This window comes from Dryobates pubescens, chromosome 22 (assembly GCF_014839835.1).
Source record: "Dryobates pubescens isolate bDryPub1 chromosome 22, bDryPub1.pri, whole genome shotgun sequence".
Taxonomy (NCBI): Eukaryota; Metazoa; Chordata; class Aves; order Piciformes; family Picidae; genus Dryobates; species Dryobates pubescens.
This window is the reverse complement of record NC_071633.1, coordinates 6,452,545-6,478,294: the sequence shown is the minus strand read 5'-3', so window position 1 is coordinate 6,478,294 and position 25,750 is coordinate 6,452,545. Positions and strand designations below refer to the sequence as shown.

At 40.7% G+C, this 25,750-nt stretch overlaps 1 protein-coding gene across 1 annotated transcript in view; it reads right to left on the bottom strand.

Moving 5' to 3' along the window:
- Positions 1 to 7,985: 7,985 nt before the first annotated feature.
- METTL15 (methyltransferase like 15) overlaps positions 7,986 to 25,750 on the bottom strand; it is a 72,645-nt gene continuing 54,880 nt past the window's right edge. Inside the window, exons 3-5 of the mRNA XM_009901350.2 lie at positions 16,279 to 16,470; positions 14,062 to 14,240; positions 7,986 to 8,753 (exon numbers count right to left, since the gene is read on the bottom strand). Coding sequence (XP_009899652.2) covers positions 8,308 to 8,753; positions 14,062 to 14,240; positions 16,279 to 16,470 — 817 coding nt within the window. The 3' untranslated portion in view covers positions 7,986 to 8,307. The remainder of the gene's footprint in view (positions 8,754 to 14,061; positions 14,241 to 16,278; positions 16,471 to 25,750) is intronic.

The window sequence follows — 25,750 nt, the reverse complement described above, 5'->3', positions numbered from 1 at the left end:
GCAATCCTGCTCTGGCAGGGGGGCTGGACTAGATGATCCTTCGAGGTCCCTTCCAACCCCTAACATTCTGTGATTCTGTAAGTTGGTTAATTCAGCATTGCAGAATTTAGCAGCCCAGAGGAGAGAGACTTGGGGGTGCTGGGGGACAAGAAGCTCAACAGGAGCTCTCAGTGTGCACTTGCAGCCCGGAAAGCCAATCAGATCCTGGGCTGCATCAGAAGTGTGGCCAGCAGGTCAAGGGAAGTGATTCTCCCCCTCTACTCAGCTCTGGTGAGACCCCACCTGGAGTACTGCCTCCAGTTCTGGAGTCCCTATTACAAGAGGGATCTGGAGGTGCTGGAGTGTGTCCAGAGAAGGGCCATGAGGATGATCAGAGGGCTGGAGCACCTCTCCTATGAGGACAGACTGAAAGAGTTGGGGCTGTTCAGGCTGGAGAAGAGAAGGCTCCCAGGTGACCTAATTGTGGCCATCCAGTATCTGAAGGGGGCCTACAAAAAGGCTGGGGAGGGACTTCTCAGGGTATCAGGTAGTGACACAACTAGGGGGAATGGGATGAAGCTGGAGGTGGGGAGATTCAGGCTGGAGGTGAGGAGGAAGTTCTTCCCCATGAGAGTGGTGAAGCCCTGGAATGGGTTGTCCAGGGAGGTGGTTGGGGTGCCCTCCCTGGAGGTGTTAAAGACCAGGCTGGTTGAGGCTCTGGTCAGCCTGATCTAGTGTGGGGTGTCCCTGCCCACGGCAGGAGGATTGGAACTAGATGATCCTTGTGGTCCCTTCCAACCCTGACTGATACTATGATACTAACCTGGACTGGCCCGTACCCAGTAAGTTTGCTTTGCAGACTGTCAAGTCCCTTCTGCTCCCACAGAGACTCGTCTACCAGTTTACATCAGACTTACCCCTGCTCTTTCTGTCAGCTTGCACTGCCTACCAAGACTTCCACTCCCACTTCTGTCATGACTTTGAGAAACAGGATATATTTTAGATAATGTCTGTGTATAACAAAGCTCTCCCCATAAAGGCAAGCTGCAAGATTAGGCTCTCAGACTGTGCATGTATTAACAGGCATCCATGTGTCATTACTCCTGAGAATAGTTCTGCACTCTATTACAAAACAGTTCTCATGATGCCTTTATTTTCAGATACTTATCAATCAGAACTGTCAATATCTTATTGCAGTTCTCTGCAAAGTCCATGAGATGTTTTTAAGCATTCAACTACTTCTGATTAAAAAACCCCCAAACAATACACACACACACACACACACTATTTACAGGAAAGCTGTGTAGAAATAAGCTTATAGTTTGAATTCAGAAGGACTTTTCTAGCCTGAATTGTTGATGACTAAGTTACTACTAAACTTCCACACATTTTTGTGTACAAGTTCTATCGCAATGTTTCCAGGTTTTTTTTTATAGTTACTAACTTGTGATATAACCTTGCCATTAGTATAATTACAGCTGATATAAAATGCTAATAACATAACAGGCTGCCCAGAGAGGTAGTGGAGTGGCTATCCCTGGAGGTGTTCAAGAAGCTGCAGACGTGACACTTCAGGATATAGTTTAGTGTTGGGTTATGTTTGGACTTGATCTTAAAGGTCTTTTCCAACCTTGATGTTCTGTGATTCTACAAACCTAGCAGAGACTTATTCTGCAATCTAGTGGCATTCCACATTCAGTGGAAATATAAACCACAGACAAGCTAAAACTGAAAAGCGGATTGCATTTTCTTTGTCAGAATTACAGCCACAGCCTCAAACAGCTGTGGCATGTGAGTCAATGACAACAGAGACCACCAAATCCTGACTTTTCACTCAGGTATTCTAGTATGTATGAAATTTAAGATGTGATTTATACAGCATCATTTATTTTCATGCCAGGATCTGTCATATCCCCTAATGTTCTCCTGTTTATGCAGATTTTTTTTCCACCAGCACAGAAATTAAGGGGGGGGGGGGGGGGGGTAATGTCAATAAAAGCATGAAGTACATTTGCCAGCAATATGCCTGTGAAATTGTATGAGCACTACAGAACAGAGTTTTTATACATTTCTATTTCATTCTGACAACAAATTTTGTTTGAGAAACTTACCATGAAAGTTTGTTTTCCTGTCTTTCGAGTTAGGTATCTTGATCGAAATATTTTCAGGCAGGAATACAACTTACCCTTTGCTCTTTTAAAATTCTAGGCAGCATAATTTAAGCCACTGACCTGTAAAAGTTATCCAACATGTTTTAACCTTGTGTAGTCATGCTGACAACAAACATGAATATTTTGCAGGTGCACTCCAGAAGGAACCAAGCAGATGTATTCCCAGGACAGACAGAGGGAGCTGTATCTCCAGTTTTATTCTTTAAAGAGACAGCTATAAACAAGGTGTCAGGTTTAAATTCCTAAACATAAAAATAAATGGTTTCAAACACCAGTTTGGTTTTGACTATTACAACTAATCAAGTTTGGCTTTAGAAGGCTTCAGGAAAAACACAATTTGCCTAAAGATCATGGCAAAATGGGGGGGAAGAATTCTTTTTTTGTGAGAGTAGCCATGTAAGGACAGTAAGAGATTCAGGCAACTGATCTCTGGCTCTGATTTTTAGCTTAGATTTCCCCTGATGTCCTCCTTTCCTTAGGAATGCAACACTGAAAAACATGGCACATCATCAGAAAACCACACCACGAAGGAAAGCATTAAATAGGATGGACAAGCATTACAGTTTTCTGGAAGAGAAAAGCCCTTCCCTCTTACTCACCCTGGGATAAGCTTACAGGAGCTTCAGAAACACAATCCTAACTGCAAAGGACACAGAGGAAAAAAATATACAAAGCTGGATTTGAAAGCACGTAGATCTGCTCACTGTTACCACGCTCGGCACCCATGGGCAGAGACTGAGCACGACTCCTGCTCATTCCCCAAAAGGTAAAATTAAGCAATGAATGGAAAGAAAATAACAGAAAGATGCAAATAATGACTTTTTGTTCAAACTGGACACAAGCTGCATCAATTCATTTATTTCTTTTTTTCAAGTTGTTCAACTTTACTGCTTCTTTGCTACTTTCTAATGAAACATGTTTTTCTCTGTCTTCCACCGAGGGTTGGAGAAGAGGAAGAGACGATGTCCAACATTTAAGTTTGCAAGATTCACTGTGGCACTACAGTCTTCACTAATCCAGAAATCCTCTTTAATTCCAGTATACTTCAGGTGTAAAATGACCTTCACATCTGATGACACTTCTGAATAACTTGTAAGTACAAGCAACTTGTAAGTACAAGGTGTTTAGGAGGAGACTTGATAGGGTGCTTGGTTGCATGGTTTAGTTGATTAGGTGGTGTTGGATGATAGGTTGGATGCGATGATCTGGAAGGTCTCTTCCAACCTGGTTTATTCTATTCTATTCTATATTAGTTTTAAGCAATTGCTTAAAAACAGGGAAAAAAAAGGGATAAAAAGAAAACAACCAACCAACAACAAAAAAAACCCCAACAACATATAAAGTATAGATATAAAAATTGGCTCTCATACTTCAAAGAGCAGTGCTTGTGAACCTGGTGTATGTCTATGGTCCCAAACCTACCAAAGGGCCCTTCCTTAGGACATTTTGGGGCACAAGAAGTCAGATCTGAACCCTTTCATTACTCTTGCTAAAGGGAAAAATGTTAAGTAAGATGGGCAGCAACAAATGGGCTTATGAGTTTATTACTTCTCTTGTTTATTGCAATTCACCTCATTTTTCACCAGTACAGTGATACTCTACACAATGAGTCAGGGCTGATATCTAAGTTATTTTAAAATGTAGATTAATCAAATAAAATCACCAACAATCTGTGTCTAACACTGCTTATTGCCATCATCCCTCCCCTGCACAGCACCTTACCTCAGGGCATAGCTCCTCCCGCTTCCTCCCTCACACTGCTGTTACACTATTTAGGAGCATAAACTCTCCAATTAAAACCAGGACTTCTCCAATACAAAGAGTAATATCAGAGCAATTATATGAGCCATTAATAATCATAGAAATGCTACTCTACAAAGCAGCAGGCAAAAACTCTGATACAGTATTTGCTACTAGAAGAATCACTTGCTAATAATGTTTACTGAAGCCAGTATTTTCCCCATCCACAGTACCTTAGGAATCCCCTCCTTCCAACTTCCATCCACCAAATGCCTCAACACAGCTGTACAGAGCCTGACATTTCAGACTGGCGATCTCAGCAGTGACTGAGTGACTAGAAGAGACCAGTGTGAAATTACACAATTGTAGGAATTAAAAAAAATCCTGCAGACAGATATTAATTCCTTAAATTACTTGAAAGCAGGATGATTAATCCTTTTCATTCTGAAACCATAAAGCTGATTCTTTTTCCTTAGGAACCAACAGGGAAATAATGTTGGCAGGCCCTCATGGGTTATAAATGCAGCTAATTGTGCTTAGAATTCACAAAGATATTCTCTGAAGGTACAATAAAAACCTTAGTCACAGGACAACTGTGTCTAGTTTTCTGTACTGGTTTAAGCTGACTGGCCCCATTAGAAGGGACAAGGGATGGGAGGACGCCTGGGGGTACTGATTGATAGCTGCCTGAACATTAGCCAGCAGTGTGCCTAAGCAGCCAAGGCCAATGGCACCCTGGCATGTATCAAGAATAGTGTGGCCAGCAGCAGCAGGGAAGTCATTGTGCTCCTGTACTCAGCACTGGTTAGGCCACACTTTGAGTAGTGTGTCCAGTTCTGGGCCCCTCAGTTTAAGAAGGACATTGAAACACTTGAATGTGTCCAGAGAAGGGCAATGAGGCTGGGGAGAGCCCTCGAGCACAAGCCCTGTGAGGAGAGGCTGAGGGAGCTGGGGTAGTTTAGCCTGGAGGAGTCTCAGGGGAGACCTTACTGCTGTCTACAGCTACCTGAAGGGTGGTTGTAGCCAGGAGGGGGTTGGTCTCCCAGGCAACCAGCACCAGAACAAGAGGACATAGTCTCAAGCTGTGCCAGGGGAAGTTTAGGCTGGAGGTGGGGAGAAAGTTCTTCATGGAGAGAGCTGTTAGCCATTGGAATGTGCTGCCCAGGGAGGTGGTGGAGTCACCATCCCTGGAGGTGTTCAAAGAGGGGATTGGACGTGGCACTTGGTGCCATAGTTGAGTGGTCATGAGGTATTGGGTGACAGGTTGGACTTGATGATCTTTGAGGTCTCTTCCAACCTTGGTGATTCTGTGACAGGGCTACCCCTCTCCTGTGAAAACGATGCGGGTGGTTTTTTTTCCAGGCAAGCAGAGGTTAAAATTCCAGGACATTCTGTACCGCAAGTTCGAAGCTGAAAGTGAGGAGACCCTTAGAGGAGAGAAACATATCCTCTGAAGAGAAGAGCTCAATGACTGATGCACTGCCATGGCTGTGCAGCTCCAACCTAAAAATAAAGACAAGTTCCCTACTTCCCTCAACTGAGGGAGTCCATTTACAAAAACTGACAGACGATAGTTCAACTATGACAGGAAAATGTGCCTTTGAAATTAGGTGTAAGCAGCATGGATTTTAAACATCACTGTAAGCAAAAGGCATTTTAATGCTTTCACATAATTTCTGGGATACCAATAGGAAACTTCTGCTCTAATTGGATGGTCTTTTCCTGAAGTGTGCTCCTGAACAATGCACAGCATGGCACTCAACTCTTCTAAGCCTGTGCTGCAGGCACAATTTTTCCAGCCTGCAATTGGAGTGTATTTCAGTATGGAATCTTAGCTAAAAATAACATTAGCTATTCATATTTAATGTTTGGATGAAAAAAAAGTCTATTTAAGGTACAGCCTGTTGTCTCTAAGATGTCAACAGTAAGTAATATTATTTGAAGTGGAATGTTTTATTTAATATTTAATAGCATGTATAATGAAACCAGAAGGAAAATATTGAGATTTTGGAGAAGTATAAAATGCCCATCATCAGTCAAGTGTCTACTCTGCCCTGGTGAGACCACACTTGCAATACTGTGTCTAGTTTTGGGGTCCCCAGTTCAAGAGAGCCAGGGTTCTGCTGGAGAGAGTCCAACAGAGGTTATGAGGATGACTGGGGGACTTGAACATCCTTCCTCTGAGGAGAGACTGAGAGCCCTTGGGCTGTTTAGTCTGGAGAAGAGAAGGCTGAAAGGGGATCTTATCAATGTCTATAAATACCTGAGGAGTGGGTGCCCAGATGAAGGTGCCAGGCTCTTTTGGGTGGTGCCCAGTGACAGGACAAAGAACAACAGGTACAAGCTGAAACACAGAAGGTTCCACCTTAACATGAGGAAACACTTCTCTATGGTGAGGGTGATGAGGCACTGGAACAGGCTGGCCAGGGAGGTTGTAGAGTCTCCTCTGCAGACTTTCAAAACTTTCCTGGAGGTGTTCCTGTGCAGCCTGCCCTGGCTGATCCTGCTGTGGCAGTGGGGTTGGACTTGATGATCTCTGGAGGTCCCTTCCAACCCCTACCACTCTGTGATTCTGTGTAATATTGCAGTGTTTGAATACATTCTGTATTATAAACAGCTAACCTAAATTTTAACTCGTTTCTGTCAATATAACCCCAAAATCTCCTGCAAAGTAATAATTTACATCAACACAGAGAGGATGCTTGATGCAAATCAAGCCTGGAATGATCCAGTCAGCTCTCTTTCAGAAGCCAGTGTAGTCATCATTTAGCTCAGAGCCAGAAACTGGATTTTTTATTCTACCAGCCAAGTGTTACGTTCATCACAAATGAAATCCTGCTACCGCTTTGATTAACCAAATAAGGACTTTTTTGTCCTGAAGAGATGAGTCAGAGGTCAAAGAAGCCAAAACTCACACCATTTTCTGACAACTTTTTAACATATACAAATCAGGAAAACAATGATCCTTTTCAGATAAAACATAAAGCCAAAGCTGGATTGAATTCATATACACTTACTGAAAAAGGAATGGTTACATGTTTTAGTTCCTAGTACAGCATCCAAATAAATTGGTGTTAACAGTGGGCCTTCTATAAAATGATTCAATACTTACATAAGCAGCACCTTGCAGTGAATGATGACCAGCAAAGTACTCCAGAAGACCCACAATACTCCTTTTGTGATGAGCAGTTAGAATTCTATCAACACCTAAAAGTTCTGTTGGATCTATGAACAGCAGTGAGGGTCACAAGAAGAAGTTCAAATGATCAAGTAGAAATCTGATTGCTTACCTGTAGTATCCAAGGGCAGACAGTGGGGTTTAGGTATCTTTTTTTCCCCAAGATAATATTTATTATTTACCAACCACAAACATTAAAAATCCAGGTGATCACTCAGAAGTATTTACTCATTTTACCAAAAGGGTAACAAATTCCTGGACGAAACATTATATACAGATATCCATTTATTTAAGAACAAACACTTGTCCCACAGGCATTCATACAACAAATCAGTTGAGACACAGAGATCTATGCACCATGAATTCTTTGGTTGGTTCAAACTTATTCTAGGCTAAACCAGCCATCGAGCTTAGGTGTGCAAAATCCACCTCCTTAAAAATGTGTCTGTCTCAGTCAGCTACTTGCTGGAGCGTGTCCAGAGAAGGGCAACAAATTTGGTGAGGGGTTTGGAACACAAGCCCTGTGAGGAGAGGCTGAGGGAGCTGGGGTTGCTTAGCCTGGAGAAGAGGAGGCTCAGGGGAGACCTTATTGCTCTCTACAACTACCTGAAGGGAAGTTGTGGACAGGTAGGGGTTGGTCTCGTCTCCCAGGCGGCCAGCACCAGAACAAGAGGACACAGTCTCAAGCTGCACCAGGGGAGGTTTAGGCTGGAAGTTAGGAAGAAATCCTACACAGAGAGAGTGATTGCCCATTGGAATGGGCTGCCCGGGGAGGTGGTGGAGTCACCATCACTGGAGGTGTTTAGGAGGAGACTTGAGAGAGTGCTTGGCTGAATGGTTTAGTTGATTAGGTGGTGTTGGATGATAGGCTGGACATGATGATCTCAAAGGTCTCTTCCAACCTGGTCTATTCCATTCTATTCTATTCTACTGAATTTAGACTGTTTGAATTTAGTCTAAAAGGAAATACTACGAAGACATCAAAAATTTCAACTTGGGTTCTGATGTCCTTTTTAAAAAGATGTCTTTTTTGTGTAATTGCTGACAGCCACTTACCCACATTTACTTTGCCTTTTGATGCTCTACCCTACATCCTCATTAAAAAGCACAGAAGTAGGAAAGAAATGTTTTCTAACAACCTTCATTTAATTTTGTTCAGTTTGCTACTTCCTGCCCAGTTAATCTTCTAGAAAACACAATGTAAGGAGCATATACATACAATCTTTTTTCTTCTTAAACTTATTTTTTAATAGCCGCTCTTAGCTTGGCTGACCTTCCTCTTGGGTTTGCTTGAATATCCTTGGCTTGGGGCGTAAGAACTTTTTTCTGCATCAAAATCCAATTGGAGTTGGATTTCCCGTGAAGAGACTTTTGTGCATCTTCTTTTTGGGAGGGGTTTTTCAGGGCTTGTCTTATCTTCTGCCTCGAGCCAAGATTGTACTTTTCTGTCATCTCTATGCCGTGAAGAAACCGTTTGATAATGCGGTCTTCCAGGGAGTGAAAGGAGACAGCTACAAGACGGCCTCCAGGTTTTAGGAACTTCTCAGCTGTCTTCAGCCCTAGAAACAGTTCGTGGAGCTCATCGTTCACAAATATTCGCAGGCCTTGGAAAGTTTTGGTAGCGACGTGTGCAGGTCTCTGAAGCAAATCCCTTCGTGCATACAGTGCTGCTGCTGGAAAAGCACCTGCCATCAATTTTAAAAGGCATATCTTAATATTACATAATGAGTTATATATCTATATAAGTTAGTATTATATATGTGTTACATATCCTAGGCATATTATAACTCGGTATTTCTACATAGCAATCCTGATGTTAATCCCCTCCTGCATGATGTCCCCAGAGGGACGCAAACTTACACCTGAACCCCGAGTGGCAAGCTTCCTTCTGTACAATGCACTTTTATTTTCTGCTTTGAAGTCACATTTCTGAAAGCAAACCCTGTTAAACTGAGGCTGAACTTGAGTGCCATGGGCAGGGAGACCTTCCACTAGACCAGGTCACTCAAGGCCTCATCCAACCTGGCTCATGATTCAAAGATCTACTTGAAATCTGGCTTTGAAAAAATCTCAATAGACATGACAACTTGCTACCTGCCCAAACTGCTGTGGTCTGATCATGAACACAGCTGCTTTGTAATTGCAATACCAAATAGATCAACAACAGGCTGCCAGCATGACTGGGGAGTGTACACTAACAGGGCTCTGCAAAGCTCTTCTATTTGTCCTGCTGTGGTTGTCCGGTGCAACATCTCCCTACAATAATCTTCTGTGACGATGAACAGGGACATTCATTTTTTACTGTGAAGTAATGTATCACACATCAAAGAAGAACAAATTAAATTCCAGATATATTCTGTAGACATAATACAACCTTACACCCCTGAGCCAACACAAAGAGCACTGCCAGGCATATATAAGAGTGCGGAATACCAGCATTCGGGAAACTGGCTAAGAAATGCAGCTCCTCTACAGTTTCATGGACCAAACCCCCTCAAGCTAAAACCAAAATCAAACTTTTTCCAAGTTCAAAGACTGTCTTCAGAGACTGGGATTGACTAATACATGTAATCTGTGGTAGTGATTTCTGTCACACTGGCCTTCACCTTTTTAGTAAAGGCAGTAGATATTGATCCATGTTGCAGGGGTGAAAACCTTTCCTGCCCCACTCTTAGTCCTCTGGTACAGTTAAATAAAAATCTACTACTGTGCTTTCTGCTGAGGCCCAAAAATCTCTTGCCCAGCCTCCTCCATTTACCATGACACTGAAAGAAAATCCTCCCTGGTAACAAGGCTGTACAATGCATTAAATATATATATATATAATAAAAAAAATCTGTATGGGAAGCTTGTAAAAGGGATTTCATTCATAAAAAACACCACGCTTCTGGCTAGATGACTGGTTTGAAATCCCAATGAGAGAAATTATCATTCGCAGTTTTGGGATGCCCTGATGCTACTCACACGCTCAAGAAACCCTAATGGAATCACGCCTTGGAACGTATTGAAATTTTAAAGCCAGTGAATGAATTTAGCCTCTTGCTGTGCCTGTCAATATGAACTATGAAAGCCCCCAGAGTGTATGAGAGTGGGAGAGTTTAAAAATTAATTCAGACCGTGCACCTGTTTGCAGGAATCCGTCTGTTGAATTAGCATCACATTTAATAAGTTTCTGTGACGCAACTAATGTCCTTTTGTCTAGGCTGCCTCAGTACAGTGTTCATTCTCACCCATCTGAAATTCAGGCAATATTACAAATTCCAAAATGATAATTAATGTCTATAAATGTGACCCAATCTGAATGAGACTGGCTTTACCCAGGAAAGTTCTTCTTAAACTTTGCAAATTCCTTCCGTAGCTCATCAATTCTTTTCAAGTCCAAATGACTGCATGATCCCAAAATGATCTGTTAACATATTAGGTCTCCAAATAACACTGAGAAGAATTAAATTTTAAATAAACTAATAGATAACAAGGTACATTACCCACTGCAAAGAAATAAAAATAGACCCACCAGTTGTATTAAAACCATGTATTAAAATTACATTCTAAAGACGTCACACAGATTCATAGACTAGTTTATGTTGGAAGGGACCTTCGAGATTATCCAGTTCAAACCATCAGACCAGGCTGCTCAAGGCCTCATCCAGCTTGGCCTTGAACACTTCCAGGGAGGGGACATTCAAGACCTCCCTGCACAACCTGCTCCAGTGTCTCACCACCCTCACTGTAAAGAATTTCTTCCTAATCTTCAGCCTAAATTTGCTCTCCTCAAGCTTCAATCCATTCATCTTATCCTAGCACTACAAGCCCTTGTAAAACATCCTTTCCTATCTTTCTTGAAGGCCCCCATCAGGTACTGGAAGGCCGCTAATAGATCTCCCCAGAGTCTTTTCTTCCCCAGGCTGAACAGCCCCAAGTCTCTCAGCCTGTCCCCATAGGAGAGGTTCTCTAACCCTTCGATCATCTTAAACCTACTGTTTCTTATCAACTCAATGAGCTACAGCAAAAGGCAGGAGGAAGTCTTCTAAATCAACCTGCATACATCTATTCACAGACTTTCAACTGAGAATTACTGATCTTTAGTCCTTGGCAGATAGCTGGGCAAAAATTATAAATAATAAGTGGAGTCTGAGTGCGCTGCAAGGAGAGATGAGGTCTGCATGACAGAACAGAAAACTCTTTTTTCCCCATATAAACTGCAGACTCCACAGCTCACAGGTATCTCACTTAAAGGGATCTGAAGCCTTTTGGATAATGTTTAGAAAATAATTATAATAAAAAGACAAACTTTCTCTAGGGTTTTTTTGTAGGACCTTATTCATTGGTACTGTATGTAGAGAGAAAACTTTCCAAATCCATTTCAAGAAACAGAATTATTTCCTTGAAATTAGAACAAAGGAGAGCAAGAAATCACTTGGATACCTGAATTAGCCCCAAGCTGTTGTAGGCCATCTTGACTATTTGTGGTGGGGTTCTTTTCAGCTGCACCTTACAATTATACCTCTTGCTAATACAATCTTTAGAAACATCTGTAACTGTTGAGGAGCTGTTATGTTTGCTTGGTTGTTTTTTAATTACATCTTTCACTCATCTCTCAAACAATTAGCAACAGCCATAAAGGCTCTAACCTTTTGTGGGGGTGGCAGGAAAAAGACCAGAAGTCTAGTCACTCCAGAAATAGCAATGAAATTTTCCAGTTTCAGTCCAAAGCTAGATTCACTGGGATTCTGGTTATCAGCTGGTTATCTTAACACAAAATACTAGAGTTCTGGGAAATCTGAAGCCATAGTAACCTATAGCATGTGAAAGAAATATGGGCTAAACACAAATTCTCTGACATGGACACCAGCAGAGGAGACCACCTAAATATGCAGCTTCAGTGGCTAAACATTTTGCTTGTTTTCTGCCTCCTGTACTAGGCAAAAAAACCCCAATTGGTCCTGTTCTGCAAAGATAATCATACTTGTACTGAACCTGCAAAATATAAAATGCAAGATTTTATTACTCTGATGAATATTTTATTTTTTAAAGGACTTGACATTTAACTAATAGGTCATAGATTTTACTCAGGTAAAGTCCTGAATTAGTCAGGGTTTATTTGTGCTGTGCCATCAGGCAATCCTGTAGCTATAGTCTCTTATATCAATAGCTTCACTGATGCCTTTATGCCTAAGAACATGTAAGGATGATAAGTGATAAACTACACAAAATATATTACAGTTACCAGGTATTTTCTTAAGGTATAATCAGTTAAAAAACTAATGGGATCCACAGCTGTGTTCCTTTACTGGAAGAACCAAATTAAAAATGGAAGAAGTTCTACCCAAAGAGGGATCAGTGTGACTCTCCTAAAATGATGTCAGCTACCTACTTAAAAAAGGTACACAAAACATGGACACTATGTGATGCATGCCTGATTCATGTACCAAGCTGCACTTTAGCAAAGACTTTGAAGTGAGAACAAAAAATTCCTTCTCGTTGTCACACAAAGTGACCATTAAGTGATGACTCACATGTGACCCATTAAACATTGAATCATATAATTGTTTAGGTTACAAAAGACCTTTAAGACCATCAAGCCCAACTGTTCATGTAACGCTGCCAAGTCCACCACTAAACCGCATCCCTAAGGTCATGAAGGGATCTTAAATCACATTCTTTTATTTTCCTAGTTCTAGCTAGTGCTCAAAATTATTTGTGAAGTTCAGAGTTGCTTGTTTACATTTCATAACCTTTAGCATAGCAATATGGTTGCCTCAGTCTCCATAATGGTACACTTTTAACCAACACTTCTTTAAAAAGCATGTATCTCGTGACAAAAACAAAGTAAATGAATGTTTAGTTTGTGGTGTTGATAGCAATGCCTACTAAAAATGTAACTCTGAGTTTGATAAAAGCCTCACAGTGTTTTACCTCCTTGGTTTTTTTGCAGATTGATTGCTCCTCACATTCACTATTTACAGCAGGGGCTCACAAAGCAAGCAGTGTCTTCAGGTCCCAAACTCTGGGCCTCAATTGGCTGTTGAAGTTTCAGTTTTTCAATATTGAATTGACTGCTTCAATTTTGCTCAAGCACCCTGATTTATACAACTCCAAAGCTTTCAATTTGTTTGTAAGTGCCCTGAATTTCCAGTTGTAATGTTATAGTATTTTAGGGATACATTTTTTTCTTTTTCACATCTTCAGGATACTGATACAACATTTAACACTGCTCTTTAGCAAAATGTTAAATCTGAATAGCCCTTTTAAAGGTCCTGTATTCAAAGGAGACAGCAGGTTAGAATTATTTGCAATGAGACACATCCATTTTCACTTCTTGGGTAACGTTTCTTATCATAGCGGTCTCGAACAGGATTTGTGCCTTACGCTTTTCCTGCGAACATCTTCACTTGAGAACACAAACATGAAGGTTCTCGATGTGAGCACAGTTCCTGCCTAACCACATTTTGTTCAAGTTGTTTACAGTGAAGAGCAAGTAAGATGAAGTGTTTCAATAGTCGCTTCAGGCTGATCTAGTTGGCATTCACGAGGTGAAGCAAGCAAAATATCGCTTTGCTTTTTGCTCCCTGTTTCTTTAAGGAGACAGAAATGATCTCATTTCATTCACAACTGGAAACTGCCATGGTGCTTCCCCCCTCAAAATGTTAAAATGCAGAACTTTAAAACTAAGAGAGGTATATGACATCTCTTGATTTTTGAAGGCTTATCAATAGCTGGGAAAAAGTATTCCCTAGGCTGCTGTCATTCTGTGTTTGAACTTGGTTGGCAGAATGATAAATCACCTCATGTAAAATCTATTATTAAACTAATCGTCGAGCTACAATATAAAAAGCAGCAGCTTAAAAAAAAAACAATAAAAAATAGAGCTGACATCAGAGCAGAACAGGCAGGATTAGATCCTGCATGATTTCAAGTACAAATAGATCCCTCTGGGACTTTGGGGATTAATATTTTTTCTCCTCAGCCACTGTGAAGAATTAATGAGGGTACCTGCAACAATGCTTGCAAGCTGCTGAGTTCTGGTGATGGGGTATATGCTGCGTGCCTGAACGATGGCTGAAGCGATTTTCCTGGCGTGCCTCTCCTCGCCGTATGTTCTGAGGATGGACGCAAGCGCCTGTTGATCTAAAGCATTCACAACATCAGCAGCAGTGGGCATGTCAGGGTACCTACGCACGAGGAGAGCCAATTAGTTCACTGACGTCAGTTTTCATTGACAAGAGGTGAAGCTTCATAGCATTGAGACATAAAGTCAAACACACACCCTGCATACAAGTGCCTTTGAGGTTTTCAAATGAGAGACAGCAACCCTATGAAAACAGATAGAGCTGGCACCTTTTAAATCCTTTCCTTTTCCTACTTTAAATGGAGTTTGCTCCTCAACATCAATTAGGAAGAGATGAAACTCCCAAGCAATATCATAAACCATGCTTAATGAGTTGGCAAGAATAAATACTTTTCAGCACCGTATTAAAACGGAACCGCTGGGTGACTTTTTATTTAGTCAGCTTTAGAACATAAACTTGCCCTTTATGGCTTCATTTTAGTCACCTTGCAGTACATGTTGTTTTCTACTCAGAACTGATTTCAAGAATCTCTGCTATGGAAACAATTGCTCATGAAAACAAGTTAACTTTACTTCACATTATAAAGGCATAAGAATTTATGTCAAAACACTATTTGGAGAGAACAGAAGTTACTTCATACTACAAAAGACAGCAATTACTACAATAGAAACTGTACAGGTCATACATGTATTTATTTTCAAATCTCTGTCACTTGGCTATTGAAATTCCTCAAGTTATTTGATGAGCATCCTATATGGGTTTGCTAATGGAAACCCACAGACAACTATGAATGTGCAGAGTATTTTTTCTGGCATTCATTACTCTCCTGCAGTATCTTACAAAAGCTAACAAAACTTAGAAATCAGAGGCAAGTAGTATCATAGCAACAACCCTAGTGCAAGGCTTTTGTTATGCCACAGGTATCCTTTGTTCTTATGCTCCTCTTCCATGTATGCATTCTTATGATGCAAATAGAAGCCCGGAGTTCAGGTTCTTGAAATGTGAGGGCTGAATCCCAGGAGAATTATGTGACATTTTTACACAAAACCAGCAAAAGAGAGTATCCTGAAATTTACTGTCTTAAGACTCAGCATTAATGTGTTAATAGAATTCCTTAGAAGCTGAGGCTTCCCACCAGCTCTATATGAGCAATAAAGATCAAACAGCAATTCTTAAGACTACAGGTTCATCAAAACACAAAGCAAATATTTTCCTTCTCCCAGCAATGCATTATACAATTACTGCTGGCATCTATACAACAGAGATCTGTGATTGTTCACATGAAAAGCATAGTGCTACAAAAACACACGAGGATGTCTGAAGATGAAAATTCCTATACAAGTAGAAATTGTCATTCCACCATTGATTTTCAGGCTCTTGAACGTACTGAACAGCAATTCTAGTAATTTAAATAGCAGTGATTTATTAAGTAATTGTCGATTTGGCAATTAAGTAGGCATGATGTGCCTCCTACACAATGTGAAAGCAGGCTTGTAATAATGCTAAGGAAAGCTTATGATAAATGGAAGACAACATCATGCTAGCGTGCTAAAAGCGACGTTGCCTTCTAATTTCCACTGGCAGATATCAAGGATGAGATTTTACTTATTTTATATGACACGCCTTTTGGAGAAAAGTAATTGGGTCAGATAGCCATTGCAGAGCAGAGGGAGCTTGCTCCTTTCCTGAGGGAGCGTCTGAACGTGCTCAAGTGAAGGTTCTACAAATAGCAAGTGAGGCAGAAAAGGAAAGGGACAGCATTATGGGGTCGTGAGCCTGCAGGGCAAGTACAGTCTGAGAAACTGCCGAAGTAACAGGGAGAAGACAGGTGTCTGAGATGTCCCTGTGACTGTGTATCATACCCTCCAACATTTTAATGGTATAGATAACAAAAATATTATTGATTTAATTACTCATCACTGGAACTTTCATCTTATTTCAAAGAAGGAAAGGACAACAACCAGTGTTCCAAGTATTGAGACAGACAAGAGCTTCATGGCCAGAGAAAAGACAGTCTACTTGTGCAAAATTAGATGTGGCTTGATGACAAGAATTCTTCATCTTAAGGGGAAATGAAATGCATGGGGGTTGCTAAGCACAAAGTTTTTGAGTTTCAGGGAGAAACATTATTAACAAGTACCTGTCACTATCCATCCTCATATCCAAAGGTCCATCCTTTTGCAGGGAAAAACCTCTTTCGGGTGTATCAAATTGCATAGAAGAACAGCCAGCATCCAAGAGAACCCCGTCTAGAGTGCCTGGCTCAACTCCAGCAGAAAGTAACAGAGCCTCTGCCTGGCTAAACTGTCCTAGAAGAGCGTGAATCTGGTTCCTGTAAGAAAATCACAAAGAAATAGTCTCAGATTTAATAATAGCAGTGCAGTGCCTTCCCCTCGTATAGCAGGAACTGGACAGCAGCGTTCACTTGTCTCAGCAGCAGCAGGGCTATTCCCACAGTGACACTTCAAGTACTTTTCATATATCAATACTGAAACTGATCAATCCACCACCCAGTGGTTTCTTAAGCTTCTTTAACTCCTTTCCTGCTTGAAAGAAATGGCAACCTGACTAAAATTTCATTTTTTCAACACAAGAACTCAAAGGGACGCTCTCTAGATTCAGTGGGAATACCCTGATCACCAAGGTACCTGCTGTACCAAGCAAGGCCCATAGCCAAGTGAGGCCAGTGTGGAAGGAACAAATGGTTCTTGGACCCAGAAAAGAAAGACATGAGATGGAACATTACTGCGTAGCCTTGTGGTTAATACCTAGGAAAACAGTCTTGGGTGGCTGCCCTGCCATGGGACAAACACCTTTCTTTTGAGTAGTATTTGCTGTTTTGAAAATAATTGGGTAAATGAGGCATGTTGGATAAGCTGATGAAATATTCCAGTGTAGTTTTGATTCAGGCATCTCATTGCTGGGGAAGGTAGAGTTTTACATGTAATTTTCCTCTCATGTTTAGCATTCTTCTTTCTTAGATTTAAGGAAGTTCTTGCTTAGTATTTCCATACTAGGAAAGGAAAGTGGCATGACAAGGGAGTAGATGAGACACCTCTCTCAGGTGGCCTCTGCTTTCTTGGGTGTCTAAACCTGGACTTTTGGTTCTTGCTTACACATAAGGTGACTAACAATTAAATAACTTATTTTATGTGTCTTTCAAAATCTCAATGAACTTCACAGATCTAAAAAGATACTGCTGTATTTTTAAGCAGTATCTGTAAAACACAATGTATTTCTGCCACTGACTCCACATCTGGGAAACTGCTCTTCATCTCCATTGATCAGCATTTCAATTATCACAAGGTCCCCTAGGCTAACTCGTAGAATTTTGTCTAACTTACACAGACAACAGTGCATCAATGGAGAGAGGAACTCCTTTAACTGTTTCAGCCACAACAGGGCAGCTGCCCATTTGTCATTTGACACTTCATCATTACAGTAATTTTGAGAACAGAAGCTTTCCAAAACATTAGCTTAAGTCTAGCCTTTCTTTCTAGACAGTTTAACGTCAGAACAACTATACAACAATTTAGTCAACTCCGGTGGTTACAGCTGTCCAGCTGGAGTGGGATAATGCTACCAAGATGAACCCAACAAAAAAAAGAGCAAGCTGGGTTAAAAGGAAGAAGTTGTGAGCACAATCATATGGAAGAACATTTAGCTACACAATGGTATCCTCATTAGCGCAGAGTGAATCAATCTATTTAATATAGCATAAAAACTGGGAAATACCTTGAATGAACAGATTTCATGAGGGATATCATGATCACACATACACGGTTTTTAATTGAATGCTGTCTAGCACATAATTAAATACAACTCTTCAGCTTAATAGGAACTGACAGTTCCTGAAAAGCACAATGATCCACTTAACATATTGAAGGCAATTTAAGCTATATAGTTCTAGCACCGAGATTGTATTTCCCCTCTATAAAATGAGAGGAATTCTCTTGCAAATCTGTACACTTTATCCGACTGGGCAGCGTTCCTACCTTTACGACTTGTGCAAACAATGAACTTTAAAATTCCATGTGGGGGAGATGAAAATAAACAACACCTGGAAAAAAATTATCAGTTGCCATCGTCTAGTTCCCCCAGCAGGCAGTAACCCATGTCAACAGCCATCAATGACAGCAGAAGAGGAAACGGATTTAAGCTGTACCAGGGATTGGACATTAGGAAAAACTTCATTGAGAGTGGTGAGGCATTGAAACAAGCTGCCCAGGAAGGCGCTGGAGTCACCATCCCTGGAGGTGTTCAAGAAGCTGTTTGAGGATACAATTTAGCGGTCATGGTAGTTGGGTTATGGTTGGACTCGATCTTAAAGGTTTTTTCCAACCTTCATAAACAAACAAGCAAATTAAAAAACAAGGAAAAACCCCACAACAAACAAAACACCCTCCAAACCCCCCCAAAAGCACCCAACCTCCCCTTCAAAAAAACCAAACCCCCAAATCCAAAGTTATTTCAGCTGCTATGTAAGTGTTTGAGGGTCATAACAGATTTTATTGTGCAACAGCCTCAAGAGCTTGCAGAATTCTTGTACTGTTTGCTACAGCTGGAAAGTAACACAGAACCTTGGGTTCAGGATCCTTTGCCCACTATTTATTATACTCTCCTATGACACACAGCACAGCGATTCTAGCAGACAGGACAGGAATCACACTTCTCAATTATATGGAAGAGCAGAATGAAGAAAAGTTTGACCTCTCCTAATGCATTTCAGGCTCTTCTGCTTTCAGTTAACCTCTGATATTCTACAATGCTTTATAAAAATATTTCTTTATTTGACTCAGCTGAGAAGGCTGCACACTAGGAAAAAAAAAAGTAAAGCATGAATATAGCTTCTACAAAATAAACAGAGGAAGTCTTTTCCCTTATCTGTTGCTCTCCATTGTCACAGGAGTTGCTGTGACATCAATGATTCAAGTAACTTCACAGAAGAGTACAATTATGCTTTCATGGTGCTTCATCATTTTGTATGTGTATAGAACAATACTTGATCTTTCACCAATGCTCCCCTTACAAATTCAATGTGCGAACACATAGAAAGTCAGGAAGTGATGATCCCTTGCCAACAGTTAAAGCTACCCTCTACTCACCTGGAATAAATGGTTTCTTTGAGAGAACTAGAAAAAAAAGGTTTTCAGCTGACTCTTACCAATGTACATCAAATGAGGGAACCAATCTGGCAGTGTTTGATTCAGCAACTCCACTGAGACTGTCAACAGAGGTGCCAATTAGCACTCAGCCTAATGAGGATATTGGTACAGAACTGGTTTGATGTCAGTGACTCACTCCACCTAGGTCACTCAGCAGCTGTCAAACACCAGCAGCTTTCACTCAGGGCTGCACCACACCAGGAACATCTAGAAGCAAACCACGAAGTACTCCAGTCATAAATCCCTGGAAGTTTCAGCATCCTTCCTGGAACTTGCTGAGGGTGTTAGTATGCCTCAGTGCAACATCACTCTCAAAAACTGCACCTGGGGATATTCTGTAAAATGCTTTAGATTACCTTTGACAAATGGGAAATTGGCAAGAGTTTCATGTTTGCAAAGGAGAAAAAAAACCCAAACTGTAACATCTACCAACTTCCAATCCAACCTTGTCACTGCATTCCTAGCTTTATAAAAAGTTAGTTGGAACCCTGGAAAGAGCCCATGTATCTGTTTAAGAAGCATCAGTGCAGTCTAGGTTGGGTTTTGTGCTAACAAACTACAACCCCAAATCTCAACCTCAAAGACTTGGAAACAGGAAGAAAAGTTTGAGAAAAGCCATTTCCACAGAAGTTTGTTTACAAATTTCAGGCTTATATCACAGAAATGTCATGTTAAGTCTTTATGAATTGGTAGAACTTTATGTATCATGTACCCACAAACAAGCACCTGAAGAGTAAAGTAGTGCCAAGTTTAGGGGGAAAAAAAGGTATGTCGCCTGTGGGGAAAGCCTACAGGAGTTGGGGCTGTTCAGCCTGGAGAAAATGCAGCTCTGGAGAGACCTTAGAGTGGCCTTTCAGTAACTGAGGGTGGCCTGCAAAAAGGCTGGGGAAGAACTTTTTGCAAGGGCTTGTTGTGATAGGATGAGAGGGGATGAACTGAAGCTTGAAAGGTAGGAAATGAGCAGATCACAATCTTTTTCACAGTGTTAATGCTCAGTCATAGAGGTACCTGAAATTATATTCTGGGTTCTAGACTGGGAACAATGCAACCAAACAGATTTATCATTCCATCAGCTTTACTGATCAATTACTGATCAGTTGTGATCAACTATGTATTTATGACCAAATTGCCATGTGTTAAATATTCCAGTTTCAAAAGAAAAGAACCCTCTATATGTTCAATGAAGAGAAAATATATACTTTTCTATTAACTGCTTTCCCTCTCTACATTACTTTGTTTTAGAATAGTATAGTATAGAATAGTATAGTATAGTATAGAATAGTATAGTATAGAATAGAATAGAGTAGTATAGAATAGAATAGACCAGATCAAACCAGGTTGGAAGAGACTTTCGAGATCATCATGTCCAACCCATCATCCAACACCATCTAATCAACTAAACCATGGCATCAAGTCTCCTCCTAAACACCTCCAGTGATGGCAACCCCACCACCTCCCTGGGCAGCCCATTCCAATGGGCAATCACTCTCTCTATGAAGAATTTCTTCCTAACATCCAGTCTAAACCTCCCCTGGCACAGCTTGAGACTGTGTCCTCTTGTTCTGGTGCTGGTCACCTGGGAGAAGAGACCAGTCCCCGCCTGTCTACAACCTCCCTTCAGGTACTTGTGCTGTCTAAACAGGTTTCAACCTTACTTAAATCAGCAATTAACTATTCTCTGTATAACATGGATATTAATGAAGAAGGAATTTTTAGACCTACCAGAATCTGAGCTCTAAGTAAATTATTTTTCTATCAAAATTAAATTATCAGTGTCCAGTGCTTTCTCGTCTCAACTCACAATCTCAGCAATTCAGAGTGATCTGCTCATAAATAAAGGATTATGAAGAAAGTGCAAAGTAATCTTGCAGTCAGTTCCCAAGACTTACAGCTTATCCCACTTGCAAGGGTATTATTTCATTAGCTGAATAAAACCTTTAATTTACTGATACATTTATCTGCATATAAAACATGAAGTTAACAGAATGTACGCTGACGATTTAACAAGCAGCACGCAACGAACTGTCAAAAGGCTACTCCCACCTACAACTCACATGGTTCAGTTGTTTTAAAATGACTCCTATTATGATTTGATTTACACTTTATAAGGCTCTTATAAAAACACAGACACACAGCATGTACAAAGCATCTCTCTTTCCTCCCTGCAGAGCCGAATAATAAATGAAACTATTGTTAAATTTTCTTTAGCTAACGAAGCAAATACTTACAATACTTTTCCACATCACCAATTCTGCTCTATGCATGGAGAGAGCTTGCTCAGGATTGTGCATAATTGTTGCTTTGACAGACCTGCCCCTACTGATACTTGGAATATATTTGCATAACCTTTGCCTTGTTAACAAAATGTGAGTCTAGACCTTGAGACTCAGTGGCAGTACTATGACATAACAGATGGAAAAACAATCTGAGCCACAGAAGCTTTCTTCGTTCTCTTCATTATTAAGCAGCTGACAGTCTTGCAAAGGCCTGATAAAGCTCTACAGGATTTGTATCTTCTTTGACAAACTATTTCTTTGTTTGACACGATATTTAGAGCTTAGAATACTCAGGATGAATACATCTGACATGAAGAATTTATTACAAATGAAGCAAGTAAATTTTTCTCTCCTCCTCCCGTTTTTTATCTAGGCTGTCTTTTATCAGAGAATGTCTACTTTCCTAACTGACTCCCACCTTAAGCATTAAACTGTCTGCCCATCACTTGGACAGTGTCACATCTCCCAGTTATATGCTTCTAATTGTGGGAAGGAGAAATATGAGAAGCAGAACACAAGAGGAATGCAAATAAGGGCAGAAGTGAAGTAAGGGCATCACTCAGCTGGAAATTACAGAAGCCGCAAAGCTTTGCTCTTCCGTGTCTTTGCTTGTTTCAGGGAGACAAGGGAACAAGAGCTATGCATAAAATTAAAAATATAATCATATCATGGGTTTAGATGGCAGGCTAACATTCAATAGTCAGGTCTCTCTTCCCTTTCCTAGTGGGTTTTAGCATGCTCTTCTAACCACCAGTGAACGTCCAGCATTAAATTTTCATAGAACTCCATATTTTAAGCCCAGTATTCCGTTACTGACTGATCAGCTCATAGCCCATCACTGCATAAGTGAACCTGACAGATTTTGCCACGCAGCACTTTCTACTTAACTAGATGTCTTTTCATCTGCCTGCCTTGTCAGGTTTTGCAGTTCTTCAGAGTAAGTCTTCATTTTTGCCATATTAGATAATGTAGCCTAGACAACAATCACCAGCAATTATGCAACCAATTTACTGCCTTATTCAGGTAATTTCAGTTAGTGTCTGCTGCCCAGAAAAGCTGTGGAGTCTCCTTCTCTAGAGACTGTCGAGACCTGTCTGGATGTGCTCCTGTGTGACCTGCCCTGGGTGATCCTGCTTTGTCAGAGGAGTTGGACTCAATGACCTTCAAAGGTCTCTTCCAAACCCTACCATTCTATAAATCTATGAAACAGGTTGCGTATTCTACCCACATACTGAGGAGGGGGAGTGGTGGATGAGAAATTGGACATGAGCCAGTAATAGAATACAGAATAAACCAGGTTGGAAAAGACCTTTGAGATCATCGAGTCCAACCTAACACCCAACAGTGCCATGGTTTAGTTGATTAGATGCTAAGTGCCTCATGTGCACTTGCAGCCCAGAAGGCCAATGGCATTCTGTGTTGCATCAAAAGAAGTGTGGCCAGCAGACAGAGAGAGGTGATTCTGCCGCTTTGCTCTAGCGAGACATCACCTGGAGTACTGTGTCCAGCTCTGGCCTCAACACAGGAATGACATGAACCTGCTGGAACAGGTCCAGAGGAGGGACACCAAGATGATCAGAAGAATGGCGCACCTCTCCTACCAGGTCAAGAAAGTTGCAGCTGTTCAGCCTGAAGAGGACCTACAAGAAAGTTCAGGAGGGACGGTTAAGAAGGGCTTGTAAAGATAAATTGAGGGAGAATGACTTTAAACTAGAGCAGGGTAGATTTAGGCTGGACATCAGGAGGAAGTTCTTTACAATGAGGGCAGTGAAATACTGGAAGAGATTGCCCAGAGAGGTGGTAGAGACCCTATCCCTGGAGACATTCAAGGTAAAACCTGATGAAGCCCGAGCAACCTAACCTAGTTGGAGATGCCCCTGCTCACTGGAGGGGGATTGGACAAGATGACCTTCAAGGGTTACTTCCAGCCTGATGCATTCTATGATTCTAAGAGGCAATGGCAGCCCAGTTACATTTGTTAGAAGTACCCCAGTAAAGGATGACAACATTCATAAGGAAATGACCAGGGAGAAACGTGATCAAAGAAACAGCACCACATGTGGTATCAAATAGAGAAGTGCTACAAGAAAGCCATGCAATGACCTTAGAGGCCTTTTCCAGATGAAACAATTCTATGATTCTTTGGGTTGGAAGATCATCTGGGCATTACTACAAGGAAAAGGGAAGTGAAGCTTTCTTTGACTATAAACCAAACAGGAGACAGTAGTGCAAACGCAGCCAGGAAAAGAGAAACAAAGTCCTAGCGTGGACAAGTCAGAAGTCCTTTCATTAGAGAAAGTATTAATGGTAAGTCTTCATCCAGAGATTTGTATGACATTCTGGGACCATTACCTGAAAGAGAGGAACAGGCACAGAGAAGCTCTAATAGGATGACTAGGGGGAAAAAAAAAAAGAGCTATTATTATGCAATGGAAGTATAAAAAAAGCCCCAGCCTTGTTTTGCATACAGAAATGAAAGCCAAGAATAGATGTTAATATTCCCCATCAAGTATTTTAAATGCCAGAGACAGAAAAGAGCTAATAGTTATTAATCAACTATTAGTTAATTTTATGCAACTACAATTAAATTAGGTAACTACGTTAATCCGGAAATTTAAAGAAAGTTTCATATAATGAAAAATTAGACTCTGGAAGAGCTGGAGCACTGTATATAGAACTCCTCATTACTTTAAAGATAGAGCACAGTGAAGGAGATTAAATTATGCAGTGGCTTGTAATACTAGGCTATTCAATGAATGGATTCAATGAGCTAGAAGTCTCTTACAGCGTGTTTATATTTGAACAGCTATTGTAACCCTCCTTTGTAAAGTTCACCCCCAAAATGTTTACTTAAACTTATCCAGACATATACACATTACACTTTTCACATGTGTATAAACCTACTCCAACCTAAGAATAACATAGCTCTTAGGTATACACCATTACTTTTATTTTTAGGGGAAAAAACCCCTAAACTCAATGTATAAATACAACACTGGCACTGTAAAGGCTTCTTTCCTCTTAATTTTTCCCCAAGTGATTACCTAGATTTTTTTGAACCAAATATCACACCACTATTGACTGGAAACTGCTATTTTCTGATAGCAAAGTCCAAAAAGACACTGCTCTCAGGTGAAATGAAGTTTAGCTTTTTCAAATTCAGAAGAAAAAAGCAATTCTCAAACCCTTTTGCTGCTACAAAAAGAATGATTAGGATCCCAAGGTCAACAACTTTTGATCATTATTGCAGGAAAAGTTCAGTATCTATTTTTCCAAAGGGAGCAATAAAATAATCTAAAAGCACTAATGTGATAAAAAAAGAGGAGAGTTCTGCAACACTCAACACAAAAAAACCCAGTGCTCCAGTCCGTTAATCATCTTTGTAGCCCTCTGTTGGACTCCCTCAATTAGATGAGGTTGCTCAAGGCCAGGTCCAGTTGAGCCTTGAACACCTCTGAAGACAGAGATACCACAAGCTCTCCAGGCAAACTGTTCCAGTACTACCACCCTTATGGCAATATTTTCCCCCACTAATACCTAACTGGAATTTCCTGCCTTTTCACGAGCATCCCAGAAACTCCAAAGGACTCCAGCTATATGGCAACCCTTTAGGCAGGTGAAAAGCTTTAGTGCAAGTTGTTCATATGGCTGGTAAAGGTTTTTTAATTATTCAGGTCTTCAAGAACACTAGAGATCACTGATCCTGTTTTTCATTTTCCTCCAGAATTATACAAATAAACTTGAAATTAAGATACAGCAACCATGTATTTAGTCCAATTACAAACCAAGTGTATTTTGCCACACCTCTGGAACACTAAACCCGAGTGGTGTTTTGGCACACAGAAAGCTAAACAATTAGTCCTGAATCATTTACCTATTTACTTCAAGCAGGTTAATTTTCCATATCAGGGTAATAACACAAGATACAAAGTTTTTGACGCTGTATTCTTGCCAGGATATAAAATAATTGCTCATCATTACCTGATGGCATGAAAGAATTAAGAATCAAGCTGCAAACACAAGCTGGTTTACAGCTCAGTGGTTTTGCTCATTCTCTAAACTGTTTTTTTCACTTATGATATGGTTTCTCTTTGGAAGTATCAGTCAATGCAGTTTCACTGCTCTCCATCTGCAACCTTATTCTTTTAGCCTTCATCATAGAATCATCACA